The sequence below is a fragment of the Leuciscus leuciscus genome (genome assembly GCF_965113295.1).
Source record: "Leuciscus leuciscus genome assembly, chromosome: 2".
NCBI lineage: Eukaryota > Metazoa > Chordata > Actinopteri > Cypriniformes > Leuciscidae > Leuciscus > Leuciscus leuciscus.
In genome coordinates, this window is record NC_138726.1 from 46,201,476 (window position 1) to 46,227,112 (window position 25,637).

At 39.9% G+C, this 25,637-nt stretch overlaps 2 protein-coding genes across 7 annotated transcripts; both read right to left on the bottom strand.

Moving 5' to 3' along the window:
• Positions 1-623: 623 nt before the first annotated feature.
• sf1 (splicing factor 1) lies at positions 624-22,304 on the bottom strand. Of its 6 annotated transcripts, XM_082154455.1 has the most exons (14): positions 21,177-21,275; positions 16,640-18,164; positions 14,080-14,528; positions 8,074-8,194; positions 6,137-6,212; positions 4,010-4,162; positions 3,842-3,931; positions 3,574-3,757; positions 3,325-3,440; positions 3,133-3,240; positions 2,815-2,998; positions 2,121-2,334; positions 1,695-1,859; positions 624-1,612 (listed from the first exon to the last, which is right to left on the bottom strand). In XM_082154455.1, exons 3-14 carry the CDS (start codon positions 14,497-14,499, stop codon positions 1,290-1,292), a joined length of 2,154 nt encoding a protein of 717 aa, XP_082010581.1. In that variant the 5' UTR covers positions 14,500-14,528; positions 16,640-18,164; positions 21,177-21,275; the 3' UTR covers positions 624-1,289. The 6 variants fall into 6 exon arrangements, with proteins under 6 accessions (XP_082010581.1, XP_082010576.1, XP_082010577.1 ...); XM_082154450.1 differs by lacking the exons at positions 14,080-14,528; positions 16,640-18,164; positions 21,177-21,275 and adding an exon at positions 9,002-9,404 and having other exon boundaries at positions 8,074-8,205; XM_082154451.1 differs by lacking the exons at positions 6,137-6,212; positions 14,080-14,528; positions 16,640-18,164; positions 21,177-21,275 and having other exon boundaries at positions 8,074-8,199.
• A 154-nt stretch (positions 22,305-22,458) lies between these two features.
• rbm4.3 (RNA binding motif protein 4.3) lies at positions 22,459-25,453 on the bottom strand. Its single transcript, XM_082154893.1, has 3 exons — positions 24,247-25,453; positions 23,503-24,151; positions 22,459-23,133 (listed from the first exon to the last, which is right to left on the bottom strand). The coding sequence occupies exons 1-2, from the start codon at positions 24,653-24,655 to the stop codon at positions 23,532-23,534; spliced, it is 1,029 nt and encodes a 342-aa protein (XP_082011019.1). The 5' UTR covers positions 24,656-25,453; the 3' UTR covers positions 22,459-23,133; positions 23,503-23,531.
• Positions 25,454-25,637: the final 184 nt, after the last annotated feature.

Below are 25,637 nucleotides of genomic sequence, written 5' to 3' on the forward strand. Positions count from 1 at the left end.
TTTAGCACATGCACAATGGTCATTTAAAGTACTTAAAAAAAAAAAGAAAAAAAAAATATTGGTTCCCAGAAGACAATTGTGAAATACTAATTACAAAATACTGGTAAAAACTTAGTTGACCACCCTGAAAGTCACTGAATAATTGGCACACAGCTAACCAAGGTGACAGGACATGAGAAAAAAGAGAGAAGTTTGAGACTGCATCAGTTTCACATCACTCAAAGTGCTAAAAACCTTAACAAAATTGACATCAGTGTCCATCAGAAACCAGATTATTAGCCAATAATGTCCCCAGGAAAACCTTCTATGAGCCACTGTATGGATCTTGTTACTGTGGCCTCATATTTGCTGTTTCAGCAATAATCCACATTTTCTGACTGCACTTTAATCTCTTTATACCCTGTGCACAGCAAGCATACCAATTTAAAAGTAAATTTAAGCCAAAACTATTTAAAAGTTGAAGACAAATTACTTTTTTTGTTTTGCAGTGAGATTACACACTAACAATAGAACTAATGAAACAGAAATAGACCTTAAACCCACAACTTTATATTTCAAATGTTTAAGAGTATCTTTTGGGAGAAGGGTAATGATGATGTGAAAGATTGACACCAACAATTCGACACCATGCCAACTTTTATTTAGTTGAATGCTTCATTACAAAAATATTGAAATACATTTGGTGGAAGGCATTAATGAAAAGATTTTTTAAATAAAATTTTGGGGAGGGGTGGGGTACAAGGTGAGCACAAAAATGAGGCTATACTGACCACCTAATAGAGTAAAGCCAATCATCTACAACATCTTGAAGACAAATGTCTTTTTATACTATGCAGCAACAAATGCACAGTTGGTTAAGAGTGTAAATGGTTGTTTATACACCTGTTGGAATGTTGCTAACTGAATCGCAAGCAGATGTCATTTTTACTTGGAGACGGTTTGAAATGAAACATGAAATAGCAGGCTGGCAGAAACAAAAACAAAAACACACATTCCCTGCACAACATCATTTTGAACAAATATTATCCTAACAGTTCAAATACTATAGTTAAAAATCATTAACAATTGAAGCAAATTTACAAATAAATCACACCGTCTCTCTCACACTCTCTCTAGCTCGATTTTGAAGTTTGAACCGAGACCAATCAATAGAAAAAAAATAAACCTTTAGCAACTAATCACATCAAGCTGTTAAATGAACAGAACAAGGTATAGTCCTGTGATGTATCTTTGTATATATTTTAGGCATCACTGCATGGTCACAGGGCCACAGAGACTAAATTGAGCCTTTAACTCTGGGGCGGAGGGGGTGGAGGTGCAGGAGGCATCCCGTACGGTGGCATACCGGGAATCCCCATCATGGTCACAAAGTTAGGGTCCATGGGTGGGGGTGGGGGAGGGGGTGCATACATCATGCCTGCTGAGCCAGGTGGAGGGGGTGGAGGCGGCGGGGGGGCACCAGGAGGAAGTGGGGGTTGGACCCCAGGTGGAGGCGGCACCATAGAAGGGGTGCCCATGGGTGGAGGGGGCTGAGCGGCTGAGGTGGCAGTCTGCTGAGGCTGTTGCCAGGGTGGCAGGTTTCCAGTGGCAGGAGTGGATGTGGTGGTTGTATCTGGGAAAGCAAAAAAAAGTCAATCAGTGACTAAAGGAAAACCTTTAATGATATCGAATTTGTACTACTGTAATACACTTACTCTGTTGCCATGGCAGTGGAGCACTGGTTGCCATGCTGCTGGTGGGTGGTGGGGGAGGGGCCTGCTGTTGCCATGGTGGCAGAGGTCCTGAGGGTGGAGGTGGTGGTTGGTTGTTAGGGGGAGGTGGAGGTGGGGGCATCATACCCATGGGTGGCGGCAATAAACCTGATCATCAGGCAAGGGAGGGAATCAATGAGCATTCTGAAACACTAAGTATCCAAGTATGAAAGCAAGCATACTTCAATATCACCAAACACAGATGTCAGTTGGGAGTTTTGCGGTAAAATAAGCTTAGACATAAGCAGAAGCATTTGTCCTCTGATAAAGATAGTTATATACTTCCATCTTTCCAGGGAAATGTTTTAATACACTTCATTAAGCAGGAATTGCATGACTAAAAGTCTAAACATCACGGGCTATACTCACTCATGTGGTGTCCGGGTGGTGCTGGGCCTTGGCCCATTGGGGGAGGGGGCGGCTGCATCCAGGGTGGTGGCATTCCATTGGGGTTTGGTGGCATAGGAGGAACGCCCATGTTTGGCATTGGTGGAGGGAAGTTATGAGGGCCACCAGGACCCTGGTGCATGCTGTGGAAATTCCTGTTATCAGCAGGGCCTGAATTCATCCAAGGAGGACGATTCTGAGAGAGAGAGAGAGAGATATTATGAAACAAAGTACTTTTTGTACAAAGTAATAGTTGTATTCAGCAAGGATGCATTGAATTGATCAAAAGAAACAGAAGAGACAAAAAACTATTTCAAACAAATGCTGTTCTCTTGAATTTAAATTCAAAGAACCCTGAAAAAAAAAAAATCACTGTTTTCAACAACTGATTGTTGAGCATTGATATGAAATGTTTCTTGAGCATCAAATCAAGCATATTAAAATGACTTCTGAAGGATCATGCGACAATGAATACTGGAGTAATGTTGCTGAAAATTCAGCTTTGCCATCACAGGAATTAATTACCTTTTAAAATATATCGAGTAATATTGGATTTTTTTTACTGTATTTTTGATCAAATCAATGCAGCCTTGGTGACAATACAAAAAAAACATTAGAACAGAGTAATGTATATGTAATGCATATCATGAAGAATTGTGGATGTCTTTGGTCTTACTGGTGGTTGTTGGTTGTTGTTGGGTCCTGATGAACGAGGTCCACTAGTGGGAGGATTGTGGCCCCCACCGGAGGACGGGACTGGAGCCTCTCCTAATTCTGCCATGAGAGACAAGTACTCTTTATCCATACGGGCCTTATCCTGAGCAGACTGGGGTGGTTCGCCTGGCCGGGGAGCAAAGGAACTGCGGGGAAGAGAAATAAAGGTAACCCTAAAGTCGGAACTTTACTTGACATAACCAGAAGGAGCTAAACTTCTTAGAGGGGAATTTTTTTTAAATATAATAAATAATTGCTGATCACTGGTGGATGGGCTTACCTGGTAAACTTGCAGTCTGATGAGATGTGACCTGCTCCTCCACACTTTGTACAGACAGTTGTGTTTGTGATGCTGCGAGGCTCTGTGCTCTGCCATGGGCGCAAGATCCTGAAAGGAAAAAAGTACACTGATGAGTATCAAATGCATCTACAACATTGAGAAAAGGGTCAATAAATCTGTGTAGTCTCCCACCTGTTATCATCCTCTCTCAGAGTGCCATTGAGTCGTGCCAGCTCCCTCAGTTGCATCTTTCTTAGATCATTCTGGTCCTCAGGGGTCTCAATGCCCTGCTTGAGGATATTACGGATCTGTAGACAAAAATAAATCACTTAGAAACATGCAATAGAATGATTGTTGAAGCTGATAGCTATGCATTTTCATTAAACTGATTTCTATTGCGTTTTAGAATTCAAGGTGCAAGAACATCTAAAGAAGACTCACCTGCTCTACAGCTTTCTTTACATTCTCCATGGTGTTAGCAGTGACCAGTGCATGAAGGGGTTCATCTTCTCCTGGAAGCATCTGTCCATCCTTACGACCCACCTTCCCTTCCTTCACTGAACCTTTCCCACGAATCATGATTTTAGCACAGCACTCCTTCTCAATGTTCTTCAGAGTGTTTCCACTGGAAAAACAAGCAATAGACCCAGTTAGTTTATGTAGAGACTAAGGATTCAGCAAACATTGAGTTTAAAATCATGCAACTTACCGTGGCCCAATCAAAAGCCCAACAAAGTTGATCTCTGGATATTCATCCTGAGGAATCATAACCTTATCACTAACCCGAGTAGCTGGTGGTCTGAGTAAGAATAAAAACAAGTAAATATCAGACACCGTAGAACCAGAGAGAAAAGAAAATAATTTGTATAAGCCATACTTGTAGTCAGCAGGGGGTTTGAATTCAGGGTTCAGCCCCACCATCTCTGTGATGAGAGAATGTCTCTCTTCCTCCAGTTTCTTGCGTGTACGATATTCACGCGTGTTAAGCCTCTTGCCCTCACTGTTGTAGATGGGCTCAGGAGATGGAGACCTGTGAAAAGGAAAGAACAACAGAAAGATGCAGCACAGTCAAAACCATAACACAGTACTTACACCCTCAACAGTTAAACATTCAATGGCTTGCCTACTCTTAACTGACATTGGTTTGACTTGTTCTGTGGTCATAAAAATAAAAATAAAAAAGTGCATGGGATGCCCCGGAGTGCTCACATTCTAATGAGACGAGAGCAAAATAAAAATGGCCAGTAGAAAACTTATTGAACCATTTAGAAAAGGGAAAAAACTTCAGATTAAAGAGCTTGAAGCTCAGAAGTAAAACTTTTTTTTTTAAAGGGTGACAAAACTTGGCATCAAGGAGCACACTACATTTTTGAACATTAATAAAACGTGTCTGTCTCAATATTATTTGGGGGATGAAAAATAGGACAAATATCTGAGACAAATGGGGCAACCAACACACTTGAAGAGCTTCTGTTCTTGAACGCTGATCTAAACCTTCACACGCCCTCAGAGAGCATTCAAACGGTTACCTTCCCCTTGGACGGTGCTGAAAACCTGTTAACCTGCACAATGAGGCTCTGTGCTTGAAAAAAGTTACGAGAGGGGGAATTTGGGTTAGAGAAATAAATTTGGATTAAATATTAACCTTCAACAGCCCTCAAACAAATCAGCCACACAAACGTGACAGGTTCATGATAGGCAACCCGAAGAGGAGAAAAGTTGGGGGAAAAAAGAGGGAAGAATTTTCTGCTGGTTTTCTTTGGGAATGATATCTCCAGCGCTGACAACCTGAAGCACCACCCAGCTTTGTTTTGCGAGCTGGAAGTTGATGAGCGATCGATCCTAAATCCTGGAGTGGATAGACCTTTAAGAAGAACCTTTTTAGAGTTGGCGGTGTAAAAACGTCGGATTAAGATTCTGCCGAAGAACCTAAGGCTGTTCAGAGAGCAAGGGGTGTGGCTACTAAAAAGACACTCTCACGTCAGAAACATGACATTTCCTGCTATGTTGGATGCTTATGAATTCTATGAGTGGCCAAAGTGATCAAAGTGTTAAGGTTATGGTTATTCCAGAAAGAAAAGGTCAGAGGAGTCTCCTCCGAGCGGTCTTCCAGTGCGGAAATCTGGAATACTGTGGAAGTTCCTGGACAAAATGGTGCTAGCCCCATTATGGAAAACCATTATTGATCATCCAATTAATCAACCATTCAGATTTTTAGATTTAAGGACACGGTTGTGTTCATTAACTGCATTTCGGAGGTGAGAAAGATGGGGCATTTAAAATGCAATATAATCGAATGAAAATCAAAATTCCTTTAAATGGCTTAAATAGTGGATTAAACAAACCTACTATCTTAGACTACAGGAACTAGGGCTACACTGGGATAATAAATTCTACACAAGCCTTTAAAATACATACGCATCACAGAAAATAAACATGCATGCAATAAAAACGAATACTTACAAAAAACAGCTCAGAATAAAATAAGATTTACTTAAAACGATCAAGATTAGCATTGTTTATATGAATGCACATTATGTTTTGGTAAAGTTGGGTGCTATGTATTATCAACAGTTAGTCCTCACGTCATAAGATACAAAGTAACTTCAAATTTCATAGTATAACACTGGCTAGTTACCAGGGAACACTAACTGAATGAAAAAGTCTGATCTTTCTTATGACAATATCCTAACATGATAGCCTTCAGTCATTTCTTTGCCTTTGTGTACAGAACAGCTCCAAACATTTCTCTAAAATTCAACTAACATTCAAACACTAGAATGTTTAGGCATGTAACAAAACCAATTTCATTACAATCAAAACATTTTCTAAACTCTTTAACTAGAAGGCAAAGATGTGAGGTCATTTTAGACAAAGGCATTTAGAATTATTTCTTACCCTTACATACACATTAGTACACTTACGATCTGGCCTCACAATAAAATGGCGCATTAAAAAGGTAAAGAAAATGTTACTGTTGTTGGGTTTAAATCGTTATTCCGACCTGTCCTCAGGGTTAACAGGGATTCCCAGGTCTCCTGTACGCAGTTTACGTGTCAGGTCTTCAATCTGCAGTTGGACTGGAAGAAATCAGGTTAGGAAAGAAAAAAACAAGGATGGAGAGAAATGTGGTTAACAACAAAAAAAACCCACAAAAGCAGAAACAGTACACTGTAAAACTCAATGTGACTACGGTTAAACAAGAAAAATAAAATAAATTACCATGGTAATTGTCAGTTCACTAAGAATCAAGGTCAACTGAAGACTTTTGATTCTCCGCAACACATTTTCTGAAATACTGCAACCCCAACAGGAATTTTAGAAAACAACCTTGTTTAAGCTTGAACGTATTCTTATAAGCCCATACAGATTTCCCCAAACATTTAGAAAATCAAATATCAAGGTTTAGCTTCATTAAGATTCAGAAACCTTGGGGGGGGGGGGTTTCAGTAAATAACCATTTCAGAAAAAGGTTAATTGCAACAGGCTTTCGATTTCATGCCACCAACTTTGAGAAGTGAAACTACTAAAATTCACATTTCAACCATACATTAAAATATTATTTCACATACTCTATTTTCATATCAAGTGAGCTAAAAAGGTGGCAAAAACATGAAGGCCTGTCAGGGGGGAGGGGGAGTTGGGTTTGAAGAAATCAAAAATCATATTGGCTAAGTGGCTTGAGCAACTGCATCCTCAAAAGGATTGAAAAGAATTTTAGAAAATAACACCAGGGTAACTTAAAATAAACATTACTCTATAAAGAATAAAAGTAAAATAACATACTGGGTGTTAGTGACCCTTAACCATCTTCAATAACATTCAACTCATTCAACATTTGAGAGGTCATGACAACCACTTACCAACAGTTTCCAACACTAATCAGTTAGAACAACTGCGATTTAATATTTAGAAATGATCAGCCTTTAGTTGATTTTTTGTTGGTTTTTTTCATGCAAAAGACTACATTTAACTAGGCCTCAAGCCACAGCAACCAAATCAGCCTGTACAAACCCAAAAACTGACCTGTATCACTCATGGAAGCATTTAATGGGTTTTCACATGCATTTCTCCATGACATGCTAAAGAGAATCAGACCCCACAGGTCACACGTTGAATGGTGCAGGTTGATGGTAGGTAAAGGACATGAGGTGTCAGTTATCAATAGAGGACTAGTTAAGGAGATGTAGGTCACATTATCATTGAAACCACCACTACATCACATGCCATTGCAAAACAAGTGCCTGACAGCAATGAGAAAGCAATTTACTACACACTGCTTTCAGACACAGGGTATGGAGATGACTTTCGCAATTCAGTGTTGGACCTGCATTGCTTTGCAGTCAAATTGGACTTTAAGACATTTTGCATAGTAAACATGAGCAGTGATGGAGTCCTGCAGCTGGAGACAGTTCACAGCAAGCAGCCACATCAGAAAAACACTGTGGGTTCTTGCTAATGGACATCAGATGGTAAGCAAACATTGACAGTGCTACAAATACCTCAGTGCTTCCTAGACAAATAAAACGTCCTCACATTGCACATCGATGGAGTTAGTACATTCTAGTGAACATGGGCAAAGTGCTGAATTTCGATGGATCGACTTCTTTGAGAAGACCATCTCTAATACATGTGAGATATACAGAGATGGCCATTTTGCACTGCGGATTTCAGATCGAGGGTTAGCAAAAAACCAAACGGTTATCCCATTAATAGACATCAATTATGTCAACAAAGAAGTCAGACTAATGAAATTCAGCAATTACATCCTGCATGTGATGTGCAAATTGTGAGGAAATAATAAAACAATTTTTGGGACAAAAAAGTGAGTTGTCTAGGTGTACACAGAATTCCCACCCCAATTCACAAACACAATGTTCTGCAACTTAAACTATTTGACTCAAGACACACATTATAATAACAGTAAATTTAGATGCTCACCTATATAAGCTCGTTCCTGGTCCCGAGTCAGCCCAGGAGGGATCACGGTGGGCATGCCCGGGATGACGGTCTTCTGATCCGGCGTCTCGCTGCTCCAACGACTCCTTTTCCTCTGCTTCTTCTGGCAAAAATCTAACAGAGAATGTTACATGCTGTCATTGCAGTCCATATAAAGCCTACAATATGTACAATTCATATTTGAGTTGTACATTTCTTAGGCCTCTAAATGATCAGATGAAACCATTTCTGCAAAAAAACTATTGTACACAATCTATTGTATGCCTTCTGCCCTTTGGTTGATTATTCATACTTAGCGAGTAAAAGGCTTCAGTAATTCTAAAATGTCAACCATGCGTCTATTTGCTGTGAAATCATGAAAGTTAAGTTAAGTACAAAATGTAATTGTCAGGTTTACATATTATCTTAAGATGTTTTTAAGAGATACATAGTGACAAGTATTTATGCAGTCTGCTATATTGTTATAAAGATCTCACTGACTTACATTAAAGAATTAGAATTATTTTTGGCCATATAAATAATTCATCAGTGATCCAAAATGCATATTTTGCTCAGATTGGGCCTCTGAATAAAAGTCTGGTGTATCAAATATAATACAAAACAAGACACGCATGCAAACTTATTCTTTTTATTTTGTATATAGGTTTAATAAACGTATTCATATGTTAGGCTTTACGGAGTTAAACAACAGTATGAAGATGAACATGTACAATTGATTTTGCGAACTCACAAAAAGTCTATTATATGAACTACACTACAGGTTCATGCACTGCACAGTCTAAAGCTTTTTATTAGACAATTCCATTGACAAAACGAGAAATAAAAGACTAAAGAGCGCAATTAATAAAACCACAACTATGGAAAAGGCCTTTGGTCCTGAAAGTGTCTCAGGCCTGTCCATGCTGTTTACCTGCTGCACTCCCCGCCTGAGCTGGCAGTACTACTCCGACTGGGTTTGAGAGCGCAGAACTCACAGCTCCGGGGAACTGAGGAAAACCTGGGGCTGTTAATTGCGGTTGTTGGAAGTTCTGCAGCGGGAAAGAAACCGCAGGCACAGGCGGTGCCATTAACCCCGCGCCGGGGCCGGACTCAAAGCCTCGCTTAGCGCCGATACTCGGGTGCAGCTTCCCCAGCGGGGTTGCGTTGGCTCCCGTTGCCATTTCTGGGCGTCAGGGGCTTCTCAGTTGTTTAATATCTGCACTCACAAAAAAAAAATCTATTTCCTTTATGGAAAATGTATTTAATACGAGCGTATGCCTCCCTAACCTGCAACCACCTTCTGTTACCCGCTGGCTAAGATGGCGTCTGCTGAGAACGACAAAGGAGATTTGACGTCAATTTAGAGCAATCCGATTGGTCAATGATAATGTCAATCTATTTTTTGACTACAGTCATTGGTTCAGTCAGGGTCTGTCGTATTTCCGACGATACATTTTATTGGCCTCTCATTGGTCGATGTGGTGCTCACTCCGCAAGCAGGCCAAACCTCTAGCAAGGTAGGTTGGCTTCAGGACTGGTTATATTTTTATTTTTACAGTCTATGCTGGTTGTCCATAAGACACATCATTTGGTCTAGTCCTAAAATACTTTCTATAAGCAGTTTAAATAAATGTAATAAATTGTAATCATTTCCCATTACTTTTGATATTAAAATAAATAAACAGTATGTAAATGAGCCTCTATCTCTATCTATCTTTACCTCTATCTCTCCCTTTCTATTTATGCCTTTATATTACAATATGGAGAAGAATAAGAAATCTTTAGAAATTTTGATGCATTTGCACTCATAGAACAACATTTCATAATTTAATTTCCAAGCTGAATTGAATAAAACCATATTGAATGTATCATGATCTGAAATCATATTTTAATGGATTCAACAGCTGGGATTTTATTTGAATGGCACACATCAGCACCTACTTTGTAGCCTGTGCATCATAATTGGATTTTCTTGGTGCATTTTACCTTTCTCTTTGTGGTAGCAGCAGATTCTTTAAATAAAAAATAGCAATGAATGAAGAAATTTAAGAGTAGTTGAGTTGGTACCTGTCTCCTCGGAAGTCAAAAATGATCTGTAATAGTGTGTGTGGAAAATGTTTCATTATCATAATTATATTTTTTAAAGATTTAACTTTATAATAAGTTATCTTTAAAAAGAAGAAATGAGGGTATGTTTATGTAGCATGAGCTCAGGGGTACTATTAGTGTTGGATCACAGAAAAGGGTCAGCAGAAAAGTTAAAAACAAGAACTGTTAAGAAATAAAGGAAAAATAACAAGTGAACCAATGAGAAATAACCTCTTTGTGTCTTGTTTAAATGCAAGTAAGAATATAAATATTGTGCATGAGCTGATAAGAGCTCTCCTGGCCGTAGAGAATAAACTAAGAGAAAGAAAACTTAATTATGCAAGACTCTTCATTGAGGAAAAAAAAATATATATTCCGTTTTCCACCACATGTGTCAGCAGAGTTGGGGGTAACGTATTACACATAACGCGAGTTAACTAATCAGATTACCTTTTTTTTTTTAGCAACTAGTAAAGTAACACATTACTTTTAAATTTACAACAAAATTTCTGAGTTACTTTTTCAAATAAGGAATGCAAGTTCCAACCACTCCTGTCCCCATGTTAAGAGAAATCATAAGTACGGTGCAGAGGAGTTGTGTGCACTGTTTATTCATTGAAATGAATAAAAACATTGAAATGCAAATTCAGATTATTACCCAAACTTGCAATAATTAAATGTTAACACAAATATACTTTATTTAAACTCACTATTAACCAATGTATTTGCTGCTGACCTTCTCTGATCCAATTCAACCAAGCAAAAATGACTTTAGATAACCATCAAATTTGTGTTTTTTTTTTTTTTTTTGTGTTAAGTGAAAAAACTTTTAGGTAACACAAAGGTAAGGTAACACATTACTTTCCATAAAATGTAACCATTAAGACAACTGATTACTTTTTTAAGGAGTAACTTAATATTGTAACGCGTAACATTTAAAAGTAACTTTCCCCAACATTGTGTCAGTGACAACATTGTGTCCGAAAATGTGTAAATCAAAGACAACTGCAATGATCTATACAGAAAAGATAAAAAGATGAGATTTCTTTTGAACTTTTATTAACGAGGAAAAAATTATTTACAGGTATTTGTACTGAGAATCAAATCAAATAAAAACACAGGGCTACATCAAGTTTGTTAAGACAACAAAAGTAGTTTAGTGCCATGAAGTGGGCCATCTGTACTGTCCTTGGAAGCATCACAACTTCTAAAATGATCCATGAGCAACCAAGAAACACCTGCAAAGATAAGAGATTATCATAAAACTGTCAATCATTCAGTTATCAATTCTGCTGACTTCCATGTGCCCATACTGCCAAACCACCAACTTGAATTGTTATAAGACACTTTATAGGTAACATAAAGTAATTAAGTGCTTTAATTTGACAAATCTGGCTGAAAATAACAATGCCAATCTTTTGCCTCTTGGTGTTTGTAAACATAATTGACCCTTTAACCTAAATATCCATGAGGTCATAATGAGGCTATGTTAAGCAGGACCTTGCCAAATTTGAAGATAAATGACACTGATAACAACTCTTCAGTGCCACATGAAAGGCACTGAAGTGTCACATTTTAAGGGCTAGTTCACCCAAAAATGAAAATTCTGTCATCATTTAGTCAACCCCATGTTATTCCAAATCACTTTTTTGCGTGGATCACAAAAGAAGTTGAGGTAAATGATGACAGAATTAAAAAAAATCTGAGGGGGGAGGGGGAGGGGGAGGTAATTCCCTTTAACAGTAATTCTCTAAGTTTCAGTTTGACCAAACTTTGCTCCAACCTTTTGTAATCCTAAAAAGGTCTCACCTGAGTGCGCACAGGTATTAGGCTAGTAAGCATAGCGCGCCCGTTCGGCATATGGATCCCGCGGTATGTCGTACGCAGAACTCCTGGGAATCGAAGAGACAGGAGAGAGGCGCGACCGTTCATACGCATACCCCTCTGCCTCAAGGGGAGCTCGCCGGATTGGGCTCCGTTCGCGGACATAATATGAAGAGGTGGGCACCGGAGGAGGGGGAAGGGGATGGCGCTCATATGGGTCAAGTTTAGAGGAGGACAGGTGCTCTCTCACGATCGCTGAGGAGGACGGGGGAGGAGGGACAGGAGGTGGAACCGCGCGTCTATCTTCAAAATAACTGGCTCCGTACGGACGTGCCCGATACTTCTCGTAGAAGTCCACCACCCCGTACGGATCTCTTTCCTCATAGGGTGCTCGGCGTATCGGGTACGCAGGCAACGCACTGCCATAGGCCACGCCACTGCTCCCATACGCAGCCTCACTGCCGTACGCCGGGGCCATGCTATTATCCGCGCCAATGCCGTAGCCCGCTGGCATACCGTAACTCATTGCACTCTCAAAACCCGCACCCCTTCCATACCCAGGGACGCCATACCCTGCTCCCCTGGTGAAGCCATGTGAGGGTGCAAAGCTGCCACCGTAGGCTGGCTCGCCACTGAAGCCGCGATGAAAACCCCGGCCACCACGATCGCCACCCGCACTGAACCTGAGGGGCCCATATCCTTCCGAGCCCGGGCCCTCTCTGTAGGAGCCGTTCTGGTCCATTGGGCATTCTTTGGACCAGTGGCCTTCCTGCCCGCACCGATAACAACCCGTTCTCTCTCCCATTCCCGGCGCGGTACGCAGACGGCTAGTCGAAAGCTTCACGCTCATCAGTTTGCCTTAAGGAAAAGAAAGAATTTGCCATGATATTTCTATTTTTTAGCATGCACACGGAGCAAACGTTCATAAGGTCAAAGAAGCAATAAATTAAAATTTCACGCTGTTTCAACACTGCTATCGACAAAAACACGGCCAGAATTTTCAACTGAAAATCGCAACCGTTAGAATTCAATTGTAATTTTAACATGAAACACAGTTCAAAACCCATTCTGCTTCGGTGATCTGCCGCATTTCAGAGCGAAACGCGATAAAAAAAGGTTTTATGGCCGATAAACAAATGCCACTTTTCTTTTTTATCTATTCTTTATATAGCCAGGAAAGTCCCATTGAGATAATAAAATCTCTTCTTCCAGAGAGTCCTGGTCTCTGGAAGAAGATTTAATTATAAATTACTACTACTTAAATGACTAAAACACTATCAAAACACTACAAATTATTTTTGTTTTGTGTTATTTTTGTAATGCACGGGTGCATTTAGAGAACATAACATTATAATGTAAAGTTGCAAAGACGGATAAACAGTTTGAATTCGAAAAATTAAGTCCTCATAATAATGGAGTTCAAAGAGTTATCAATGAAGAAACCAATAGACTTGAATTATTAATTTGGAATTATAAAATAGCGTTTGTGTGTGTGGTCTTAAAGGAGTTTACGGCATATTTCCAAGTTTCAAATATAGGTTGTTGTACTTTTCCCCCCCAAATTATTTTTTAACTTAGCATTTTCTGCATTTAACTTAAAATCTTTGCACAAACACACACAGCTCTGCTATCGTTACGTGTGCACAGCCAATATTCACTCTTAAAGGGAAAGCTCTTTTCAAGAGAAAGTGCTCTCTAAAAAAAACAATAACTAATATGGTGCTAATATTTTGTGCATACCTAATTAAAAACAAACAAATAGCGTCAACTTTCATTTCATTTTGACTTTAAGTGTGTCTGCTCGGTTTCCGATTACTCATGAAAATTAATGTCTCAATAATGCTCACTTTGAAGAAACACAATTTCCCTTGGTTAAAATAATTTATATGAGGAATTGATCAATTCAGTGGAAATATATGGCTGTTGAGACCAAACTTCGATCCTCTAGTGATCTCCAAATAGTCAACTTCAACTAAACAATTCTCCTCTCATCACTTACCAATTTTTCTACTTACCAACCTGTAATGAGGCTCACTTTTGGTACAAACGTGACAAAAAAAGACTTTTTTTTTAGCTAAATTGGGCAAAAGACCATACTGGTTCACCTTGAAAGGCTGTGTTGTCCAAGCCACTGATGGCCTCCATTGCATCTTCCACTCTCTCCATATGAACAAACGCATAGTCCTTCACTATATCACACTCAACCACAGGTCCATATTCCTCAAACTTGGCCCTGAGTTCTTGGTTGGTGCAGCTACTGCTAATGTTGCCGACATGAAGTTTTGTAGAGGTCTTGGGCTTCCCTTTGCTCATCTCTACGTTCATTGCCAAACCGTTCAGCATGTAATGGTGAAGATTTCGAATGGCTTCATCGGCCTCTGTTTTGTCATCCATGTGCACAAAACCGAAGTTTTTGACAATGTCACACTCAGAGATCTTGCCATACTGAGAGAAGAGGGAGCGGATCTCCTCAGCAGTAGTATTCGGCGAAAGGTTCCCGACGAAGATTTTGACCATTTTAGTAATGTTATGCCAACTTTCAGGCCCTGTTGGGAGAAACAGAAAATATAAAGTTCAGGTACATGTACATGTACTGCATGTCTAACAAGGCAGGTAAGCTACATATAATTATGATACCAGACCAAAGGCAGACTTAAATAATCAAATATACATATCAATTTCCCCCCTGCTTATATTAAACTAGCCTATAAATCTCATAAATGCATATGATGAAAATTTCTACAATTGTGTAAATAACATCAATGTCCAATTCTTGAACATATCCTTCTTTTGATTAGAAGCTTTTCAATAAACGGCTGAATCGGTTCTGAATCTGAATAACTAAATCAGTCTGAGTCAACAGTTCTCGGGTCAACAATTTAAAAGTTTAATTGAATCGAGGACCGTCTCTTTCGTACATGTCCGATTTGTATTCAAAAGAACTGATGAGTGATCATTTGAAGTGTTCAGAGAATTTGAATTATGGAACAAAAAGTAAGAAGTTAGTTGAAATCGGCATGAAACAGATGAACCTACTCAAGATGCTAGGATTCAGTTCACGGCACTTGATTTTTATGGTATCCGCACAGTGATTAACTGTAGCACAACTCTAAAAGAAATTCAAAGACGTCAAGGCTGTAAAGTAAGTAGGCTAGTTAGTAAGGCACATGTGATTTTCCACACATTTTCCACATTTTCACACGCTTTTTCCAATGGTAGAACCGTGGATCCTGCTATCTCCCAATAATAAGAGTACTTTCCAACAATATAGTAGGGAAAAATCAGTATGTGACAAAATAAGTAGGCTACTTCTTAATTGACAGTAGGCCTACTCATAAAAGAGTCTGCAAAAAGTACCCGGATGACCACTATGTCTGGCGAGATTCTCAAATGGACACTTTATTATCCCATGAGGCCTCCAAAGGATTTGTGAATGGCAGTGAAAGCAATGCAACTTACCATGGTAAGTCGCATGCTAATGGTGAATGATACAACATACTCACAAAGTAAGTAGGCTACTTTTTCAAAATAAGTAGCCTACAGTAAGTTGCAAAAAAAAAGTATGTCCTAATTCACAATAGGCCTACTCATAAAAGAGATAAAGTACATAGATGAACTACTTCCGACCACGGGAGAGGATTTGTGAATGGCAGTTAAGCAAAGTAACTGTCACAAGTCGGTCGATATCACGATAATGACAACATGGTGAATAGCAGTGCGTATGGATCACATTCATACTAGTGGGCGCAAAGTAAGTACTTATTCAAAATGAGTTCCCTACTCAAGAGCGAATGCGATTTCGGACTCTGCCTATCTCATATTGCTATGATCTCATGTGAGTGACAGGTTGTCCCACCTTTGTGCCAGCACATTATCACAGGGTAAGTTATTTTGATTAAAAATTACGAGGGACAAAAATAATAATAATAAAATAGTTGTGCATGAATAAATAATTTATAATAAATAATGCAATATTCTATAAAAAAAAAATCAGTTTTGATGTCTAATTGTATGACGTATACAAAACAGAGTTGTTTTAATAAATAGCGTTTTATTATGGAATCGTGCAAAAACTTTAAAAAGCTATATTAATTCATAGTGTTTCATGTAAATGTGCATTATATAGATTCTTAACTTTATGAGCTGAATCATAGCAATAACACATTAAGTTACAAAAATAATGAATGAAACATAAATACAAAAAGAAATGTCCACTACAAATTGCTTTATGTGATCGTTTTAGATAATTTATTATGCCACCGAAATGTCAGCGACGAACTGCTCGAAAGAATCGACTCGAGGAAGCGAGGCGGGCTTCCCATCACTAGCAGAGGACAATGGGAAAAAAGCTACACACGATGTGCACTGATTTACGAGTCGCGCGACAACAAACCCTCTACATCTAAAATGTGAATGCATTGAGACCAGCTTTGTCTCAATAACTAAAGAATCCAAAGCATTCATACTGCATATATTATATTAATCAAGTTCACAGTCGATCTAGCCCTGCAACAACTAGCTAACCAGCAATACAGGCAAAAACAGTGTAATGAAAGAATGAAACATCACGAAACATACGAAATGCAAGATAGGAGATTAGCCGTTCAGTCAAGAGAACAAGAGATTTTTGATTAAGCATAATGGATGTTATTCATACCTTTTCGCAATTCTTGCAGGAGCCGGTGCGAGATGAAATGGCGTCACTCTTGCGTCGCATAAAGCGAGGCTAGCTGGAGAATAGAATTGCATGGTGGTATACACGCTGCCCATCCCCTTTCATTCCTTCATACTAGTGAAAGCCTGCTGTAATAGCTTGCAAAGAGCTTTCAATCATTTTAAAGCAGCATGTGGCCACATAGGTAGGGTAATTTGTGTTACATAATAAAGCACCCAAGTACCAATAACGACACGTCAATTTTAGTCATATGTTAAATATATTTTAGTATGAAAGACAGACAGTTATTTTGTCACCAAAATATTGGTTTATTACAAAAGATAATTCATAAAACACACTCCTGACTTCTGTAGGAAATATACAAACTACAGAAAATTAAATTTTATAAACATCTTCACAGAGCTTCCCAAGGCACCCATAAAGAAGAAACGCCAGTAAACGCCAGCAGTCCCAAAAGGTGAATAAAGCCCTGAGTGAGAGTTGGTAAGCACATCTAATGCAAATTTCCAATTCACTCTCATGTAGAGTCCACCTTTCCATCTAGGTGCATCTTCTTACAATCTAAAGATCTCCTCTCATAAACAGTCATTTGTGTGTACAGAACAGAACACGGTTTGCATCCCTATGCAAGCTGCCCAACTACTTGGGTTGTATATTAAATCAGATCTCTTTTTTTTTTTTTTTTAAAGACTAACACATCAAACAGGGGAGTATACAATCAAAACAAGTTCAGTAAAATCATTTCTCCAAGATCACAAAAACTCAACAGACATTGGCAGGAGTAACAAGTTGTCTGTCCTGTTGAACATAGGCCTACCCATTTGATACAACACAATTCAACAAGCAAGATGTAAAACTCAACTCTGAACAATCACCTGAAGCAAATAAGAATAAAAAGAAAAGTGGAATGTTGAATTTTAGAGTTTATTTTCCCATAAAGCTTTTTGCAGCTGCAGGATTAATTACAAATTGCCACTCCCTCCCAAAAAAACACAATGATGGGATTATCGCCAAGAAGAAACATAATCAGATTGTCCTCACAAAACTTAAATCAAAGAAATTTAGTGGCAAGCCAACCCAACAGCTGAAGACAAGTCTTGGAGCATAAAAAAAAAAGTTAAATAATAGTGGATCACAACTTGACTAAAAAAAAAAAAAAAAAGTTAAATTCTTCAAAATCTCACGAAGTATGTTTAATTGCAATTAATATCGGAGTTTAAAAAAATATACTGACATGAAACCGCCCACTTTACCTCTGGATACAAGTGAAAAGCAAAGCAAAAACCCCAAAAATCACAACTACAAATTTTTGCAATCATACGCCAAAGTCTCCATTAGAAAGGGGAAATTAAACAGCAGTTTACATATTATGGGTAAAACATTGTGCAGAGCTAATTAGCATTGTGATCAATGTGTCTATCCAATCCTGCATGTTTGAAATCCGACGGAGCGTCTGATCGAGGCAAAGTCGTAATGGTGGAGGGGAACTCTCGTCACTTGACAAAACCTAAAAAACAGGAACAAATGTTCTGTGAGATGAAACATTTGACAGGCATTATTTTCTGACTGTACTTTTTAACCCGAGTAAAGCGGCTTCGCTTACTACTGTACTCGAAACGGCTTACGCTTAGAACAGATCACGCTGACATCTCATCTGAGTCAAAGTTAACGACCGCATTCGCTCACCTTAGCATGTGTGTGGCTTAGTATGCGTATCGAACCCGCTCGGTGTAGTTCTCCCTGGCCCGCGGCACGGCGTAAGTCGATGAGCTCCTTGAGACCGGGGAAAGTCGCGAGCGCTCGTACGAGTAGCCTTCCGAACCGGCGCCCACACGTCTGATTGGGCTCCGGTCCCGCGAGAAGTACGCTGATGCTGTGGGAGGCGGAGGCGCCAGAGGGCGCCTCTCATAGGGATCGAGGCTGGGAGGAGCCAACCGCATCCTTGAGAGAGAGGAAGAAGAGGGAGGGGGAGGAGGAGGGGGAATAGAGAGAGGCCTATCCTCGAAGAAGCTAGAGCCAGCCGGACGAGCCCGATACTTCTCGTAATAGTCAATGCTTCCGTAGCGTTCTCGCTCATATGTGGACGACCTCTCCGGATAGGCGCTCGGTGGCCTGCTGGGGTACCGCTCTCGAGCATCCGCGCCGTACTCGCCGTAGCTGGGACGCCGGCTCATGGGTGGGGGAGGGGGAAGTGGCCCTGCCGGGTAACCTCTACTAGGAAGACCACCAGGGCCACCCATGCCATAACTCGGGCCGCCCCTTGGGGGGCCTCTACCGCCGGGGAATCCCCCCATGCTTCCGCCATAGCTACCGTTCTGGCCACGTCTGCAATCTTTGGACCAGTGGCCCTGTTCTCCGCAGACGTAACAGCCAGTTTGGTCTCCCATGCCGGGCGCTGTACGGAGACGACTCGTGGACAGTTGTACTTTGATCAGCTTGCCTTGTGGAAGGAAGAGAACACACGCAAGACAATGTGAAACTTTCTTCCGCTCACGTAAACCGTCATTTTAAAAGAGAATTATTGCATCACGACAGCCAGAGCACTTACATCACTTAAAGGGTTAGTTCACCCAAAAATGAAAATTGTCATCGTTTACTCGCCTTCATGTCAGTTCAAAACCCATAAGACTTTTATTTTCGAAGATGTTTAAAACCTAAGAGATTTCTGTTCTTTAACTGAAAGTCCGTTTACTATATTTTATGTGCTCTATGTATGTGTGTTGATCGTTGTTTATGTGAATAAAAGCTAAATTAAAACTATTTGTATTTATAAACACACTGGTTTGTAGTGCAAATTTCACCTTTTACTGCACTTTGTTATTCTAGTTATTTACATATGAAGAGTTCAGATGCAAAAGCCTCTAAATGCACTCTGAAATTTTCTTATAGAATGATCATTTTTATCAAGCTTGTGTATTTAAGTTCAGTAATTTCACTTAAATGACAATTAATAGGTAATCTTCATTGCCATTTAAGTGAAATTATTGAATTTAAATATACGAGCTTGATAAAAATGATCATTCTATAAGAAAATTTCAGATGGCATTTAGAGGCTTTTGCATCTGAACTCTTCATATATAGCAGCTAATGAATCTGAAGTCTCACACATTCCCAGAAAATGGTTGACTTCAGTGTTGCAAAATAAGGTGGATAATTCTTCAGGACAGTTTTGGTTACATGGACTTTAAATGGAGATAGAAATCACTCAGGTTTTATTAATAATATTTTCATTTGTGTTTCAAAAGTGAACAAAAGTATTATGGGTTTGGAACGACACGCGGGTGATTTTCATTTTTGAGGGAATTATCCCTTTAATATTAGTAAATATGATGTCTACTTCCAATTATCTAGAAATTGCTTCAGTTTAGCAATTACAAATAACTTAAAAAGGAGTAGTACATTCCTCCATGCTAAAAAAAAAAAAAGTTAAATGCAACCCTGGGTAATCATGGATTTCGTTGTTTCAAGGTTAATGTTCACCTTGGAAGCTTGTGTTTTCCAGCCCACTGATGGCCTCCATGGCATCCTCCATTCGCTCCATGTGAACAAAGGCATAGTCCTTCACTATGTCACACTCAACCACAGGGCCATACTCTTCAAACTTGGCCCGGAGCTCCTGATTGGTGCAACCACTGCAGATGTTGCTCACATGCAGCTTGGTGGAGCCCCTGGGTTTCCCTTTGCTCATTTCCACATTTATGGCTTGACCTTTCAGCTCGTGATGGTGGAGTTTGCGGATAGCCTCTTCAGCCTCCTGTTTACCTTCCATGTGCACAAAGCCATAATTTTTCAGGACGTCACATTCTTTTACTTTGCCATACTCGGAAAAAAGAGAACGCAGATCTTCCGCGGTCGTGCTTGAGGATAGGTTGCCAACAAAGATCTTAACCATCTTTATTGTCGTTTTTTCCTGGACAGAGGGAGCATAGTTTCGAAATGCACGTTATATCAACAGATGTCTCCCTACATTACTGCTGCGTTGGCCTACAAAACCATAGACAGCCAAATCCCATCCGAGTTTTAAGATCGATTGTGTGGCTGCATGCCAGAATTATTTACGTACAACTCAGCATTAAAATGCTATGTGTGATACTCACTGACCTGATAAATGTATATAAAGTTGGAGACCAGGTTCAGTTGATGGACTTTATGGCGCAGTTGAATTAACGTTAACTCGCGTTGCCAGGCCACGTATCCGCGTGACCATCACACCCAACGAATTAAACCCCTTAGGTTTTGTTCTCATCATTAAAGCAAGTTTAACGACCGATACACGATTACGTAAGCCCGACGAGCGTTTTTTTTTTTTTTTTTTGTAGGCCAATTGTGTAAAACTAAGCTAAGTTAGCACGACTAACTTACATAAAGTTACCCGCAAGAAGACGTCGCCGTATTATGAAATATAGTACTATAAAAAGAAATGATAGTACTCCGTCACACTGCATTACCTTTATGTAAAATCTAAACACTAGCACTCAGTTAATATATGGTTGATTGTGTAGGAATATCATTGCCTTACCGTAGCGAGCACGTACTCTCACTGCCTGCAGATGAATGAAGCCTAAAATGGAGTCGCCCGCCGTCACTGACAGCACTTCCGGTCCACGAGCTCAAAAAAACAACAACCGTGTATTCAGAGCAGTTCGTGTCTGAATATATATTTTACCAATTGTGAAGACAAGATATTTCAAATATGATCAAATAAAAGCCAAGTAATACAGCAATGAATTATATACACAACCTAGGCCTATACTACTTATAACGATATGAGTTTCCTGTAACCTTTTTGCTTTTCAGCTTTTTATTTAAAAATAAAATCTATATTTTCTAATCTAAACTTTTGATATAACTATGATATTTTATGTATGGTCACCAATTACTGATCCAGTCGTGTACTTACGAAAAATAGCCTGGTAGCTTTAAATGAAACGTAGTCACCATTTCTAATACTCAAACTACAAATAAAATCATATGCAGGCATGTGTATACAGACACATTACACCCTAACACGACTGCCATATTCTTCAATTTGAAATAAAAACCAGGACATAGTTTAAGCAGAAAAAGGCAGCTTTATTGAAAGTGCAAGTTCATTAGGTGTCTGCAAAGTGAAAAAAAAAAATGCTTTGTGCTGAGAACATTACTGGAAGAGGCGCATGCATTTTGTAACCCACATGAAAATGAATGACAGCCATAATTACACATACAGTAGATTTTATTGTAAAATTTGTACAAGACAAATATACGAGACAGGGAAAATTGCATGAGTTAACCTTCAATATAAAACTTACCCTTAATCATGAGGTCATCCTTAAGCATGTCATATTTGCATAAGTAATCAAAACATTGATTTAAATGCATGTCATTGTAATACAAACGCACTCTGAACCATCACTGCAGTCTACGTAGTAAATGTATACCTTAAAAATCATGTAGTTATAAAAGGCATGCTGCATGGTAAAGAAACTAAATGCATCAAGTGACTTACCTGGTATACTCAAACTTTTTCAAACTTAAAAAGGGATCATTTATTGTTTAAGGAAAATATTGGGAAGTCTACCTACTTAATGAACCAAAATAGGATCTGGACAAACTATGGTTTAAGGCAAAATAATAGCCTTGAAGACGAAGTGAATGGCAATCGCTTGCATTTCGCCGCAGCTGCTGCATTCTCCGTAATACTAAACTAGGGAGCCAGATGATGTGGCTATTAATACGAAACTTGTCAACCTCTAAGCTACATGGTTACTTTTGGGCAAGTTAAGTTTAAAAGATTGGCAAGAAAAATCAAAACGACGAACCAGGTTCCAGTATTTTTATTAAAACTTTCAAATGTTTCTATGAAAGAAAAATGATACAAAGTCCTTGAACTGCGACTCTCTGCAATTAAAATGCACACTACAGAACAATTTCAATAAAGGCAGTAGACGGAAAGGTTTTTATTGCTGCGGAGATTGTATTCTTACTTGCATGCCGCACTTTAAACAAAAGGCTTAGAGAAGAGAGGAAAAAAATAAAAAAAACCTTTACACAAATGTATTTTTGGTTCTAAATCAAAGTTGTCATAGCGCTTGTTACAGTAGTTTAATAACAAACGATAAGATCATTCCAAATTTTAAAGATAAAAAAAGTACAGTGATACATTGAAGTTCTTTGAAAATATTTTTTAAATGCGTTCCTTTAAGTCTTAACCAAACCACCAAGTTAACCTAATTTATGTAATATGGCTCAGTGCTTTACTCACCTATCAAATGCTAAACAATAAAAACAAGGAAAAAATAAAGCAGAGTTGACAATTTAGCATGAGGACGATTTTAAGCGTGTAAAAGCGGTTGTTTTATAGAATGTGCAGTCCGCAACAGAACTCTTCCACTATGGTGCGCAGGCGAACGAAACGCGCTCTGGCAGACAAAGACGTATCGCGGCACGTGCACCTGGAGACAACGACGACGACGATCTTGTTGAATAATTTACACCTGGAAAGAAAGCAAACCACATGAGTCAAACGGCTGTAGTGCCATCTGGCATTACTGAATCGACAAGCCAAGTTAAACTAAAAAGATTTATTATGCAGTTTATTTGAATTATGCGAAGTGAGATCTTAATATAGCATACGGTCAAACTAAACACTTCGATACGAAGTTCAGTGTTGCTCAAGCAGTACTTTAAAAAGACAGTAATGCCATTAAAAACTTACGATCCAGGCACTTTGATACAAAGTTTACGGTACTGCTACTTGCGCATCAATTACACCACACGCACAACAGGCCAAGTACGTCAATTCTGGGTTCTACATTAAGAGGGCATTTTAGAGCTCATTTTTGGGTTGCGGGACCTATTCTCACCTTGGGTTACGAAAGCGCAGGGGTGCACTTTAATACGAGTAGCGCGCAGGAGGTGGAGGTGGCGCCGCCCTGTCAGCATAGGGGTCTCTGGGCCGAGGCATGCTGTACATCGGGGTCCGAGACATGGAGAGAGGGGACAGACGAGATCGCTCGTACGAGTAACCATTCCCGGCGGGTGCCGGTGGGGCAGGAGGAGCACGTCTGATGGGACTGCGGTCTCGTGCATAGAACGAGGATGGCGGGGGTGGGAGGGGACGTCGCTCATAGGGGTCGAGGCCGTTGCCAGCCAGTCGCTCTCTCATAATGGCAGATGAGGGAGGCGGAGGGGGAGGGGGGATGGCACCCGCACGACGGTCCTCGTACGAGGAGACGCCGTAAGGGCGAGCGCGGTACTTCTCGTAATAGTCGACCACACCACGTTCGCGCTCGTATGCTGGTGCTGGACGCTCTGCATATGGGGGGCGTCTGGGGGGAGGGGGTGGTGGAGGAGGGGGTCCAGGGGGGTACCCAAAGCGTCCCCTAGGATAACCAGGGGGCTCGTGCCGTTCAGGGAAACGGGGTGGCCAATATCCACCATCTGGGGGGCCATAGCCTTCCTCCTCCTCGCCTCTTGGTCGACTCTTTGAAATCTGCACATGAATTCGTTTTCCTGCAAGCGCAAAAACATTTGATGTATTAGAATTAGACAATGCCATAAATGTGCAAAAAGATATAAGAGGAAGTGCTAAAACTATGGCTTTATACCTTGGAATTCAGAGTTGTCCAACCCCTTGATTGAATCCATGGCCTCATCAGAGTTGCTCATGTGCACAAAGGCAAAGTTCTTGATGATGGCGCATTCGGTAACCGAGCCGTACTCTTCGAACAGCGCACGGAGCTCTTCATCGGTTCCTTTCTCCACATTGGCAACGTGAAGCTTCACCGGGCCCTGGTTCTTGCCTCGACTCGCTTCAACGTTGATGGGTGTTCCATGCAGCTTGTACAAATGAAGGTTTCGGATGGCCTTTGTTGCACTTTTGCGATCGTCCATATGGACAAAAGCAAAGTTTTTGATAATGGCACACTCAGTGACCGTTCCATATTGAGTAAACAGAGCTTTAATTTCTTCTGCTTCTGCCTGTTGAGGCAGGTTTCCGATGAAGATCTTCACCATCTTAGCTGATGTGGTACGCAGAGCCTGAAACGCACTGTGACAAGATACATTGCAATGACTTACCAACAACGCAAATTAAATTTCAAATTATAGTCATGTAATAGGCTTTGTTTTGTTAAGACAAAAATTACGCATAAGAATGATAACACGAAACCACGCCTTGAGCTGAAGTGAAATCGAAACAGTTGGACTTCCTGAGAAGCCAATCAACCAGTTAAACCAGTTTATGCAAACATTTTAAATCCATTTCCCCCTGCATGTATGCAAATACCGATAGATAAATAGATTAAAAAAAAGTGTTACATAAAGTAAAATGTTTTTTAGAAAAAAAATCGTAACAAGACAATAATTCTCCTCACATTATATAGGCCACGGCCTCGTGTGGTAGCTAACTTAATGCTATCTGACTAGTGAGCCTCGATAAACATTTAGTTAGTTCACGGCATATTTTGTGGAACGGTAATAATGTTAGTAAGAACACTTATCGTCATGAGAATATGAATATAGCAAATAATCGTCGTCTCAAGTGCTCGGCGACCTGAGAGAAAACCCTATTTCCGTTGCTACGTTTGAATAAGCTAACAACCTTAGCTTAGTAGCAGTAACGTTAGCCGAGCAGTCGTTACGCGTCGTCGAGATAAGTTAAGTAGTACGATGTATGCGACTTCTACATGTAACCAATTAAAAGAGTTTCTACACACCATAAAAACGCTGCTTACATCTAAAGGGCTTTAATACCGCGTGCTGTACTTAAAATCTAAAACCGACCTTTTAAAGGTCAAAATATAACGAGCAACAATACTCACCGCCTGTTTCTCACCACAATGAGGAAAAGGGTGGGCAATTCACAAATATACTTCCTTAGTCCCGCCCACATTGCGGAATAAACCAATAAAATATGAGAACGTGGGTCACGCGGAACGAAACGAGCTAGAATTTCTAGCTGTGGAAAATTAAAAGAAAAACTGTTCTGAATGGATGA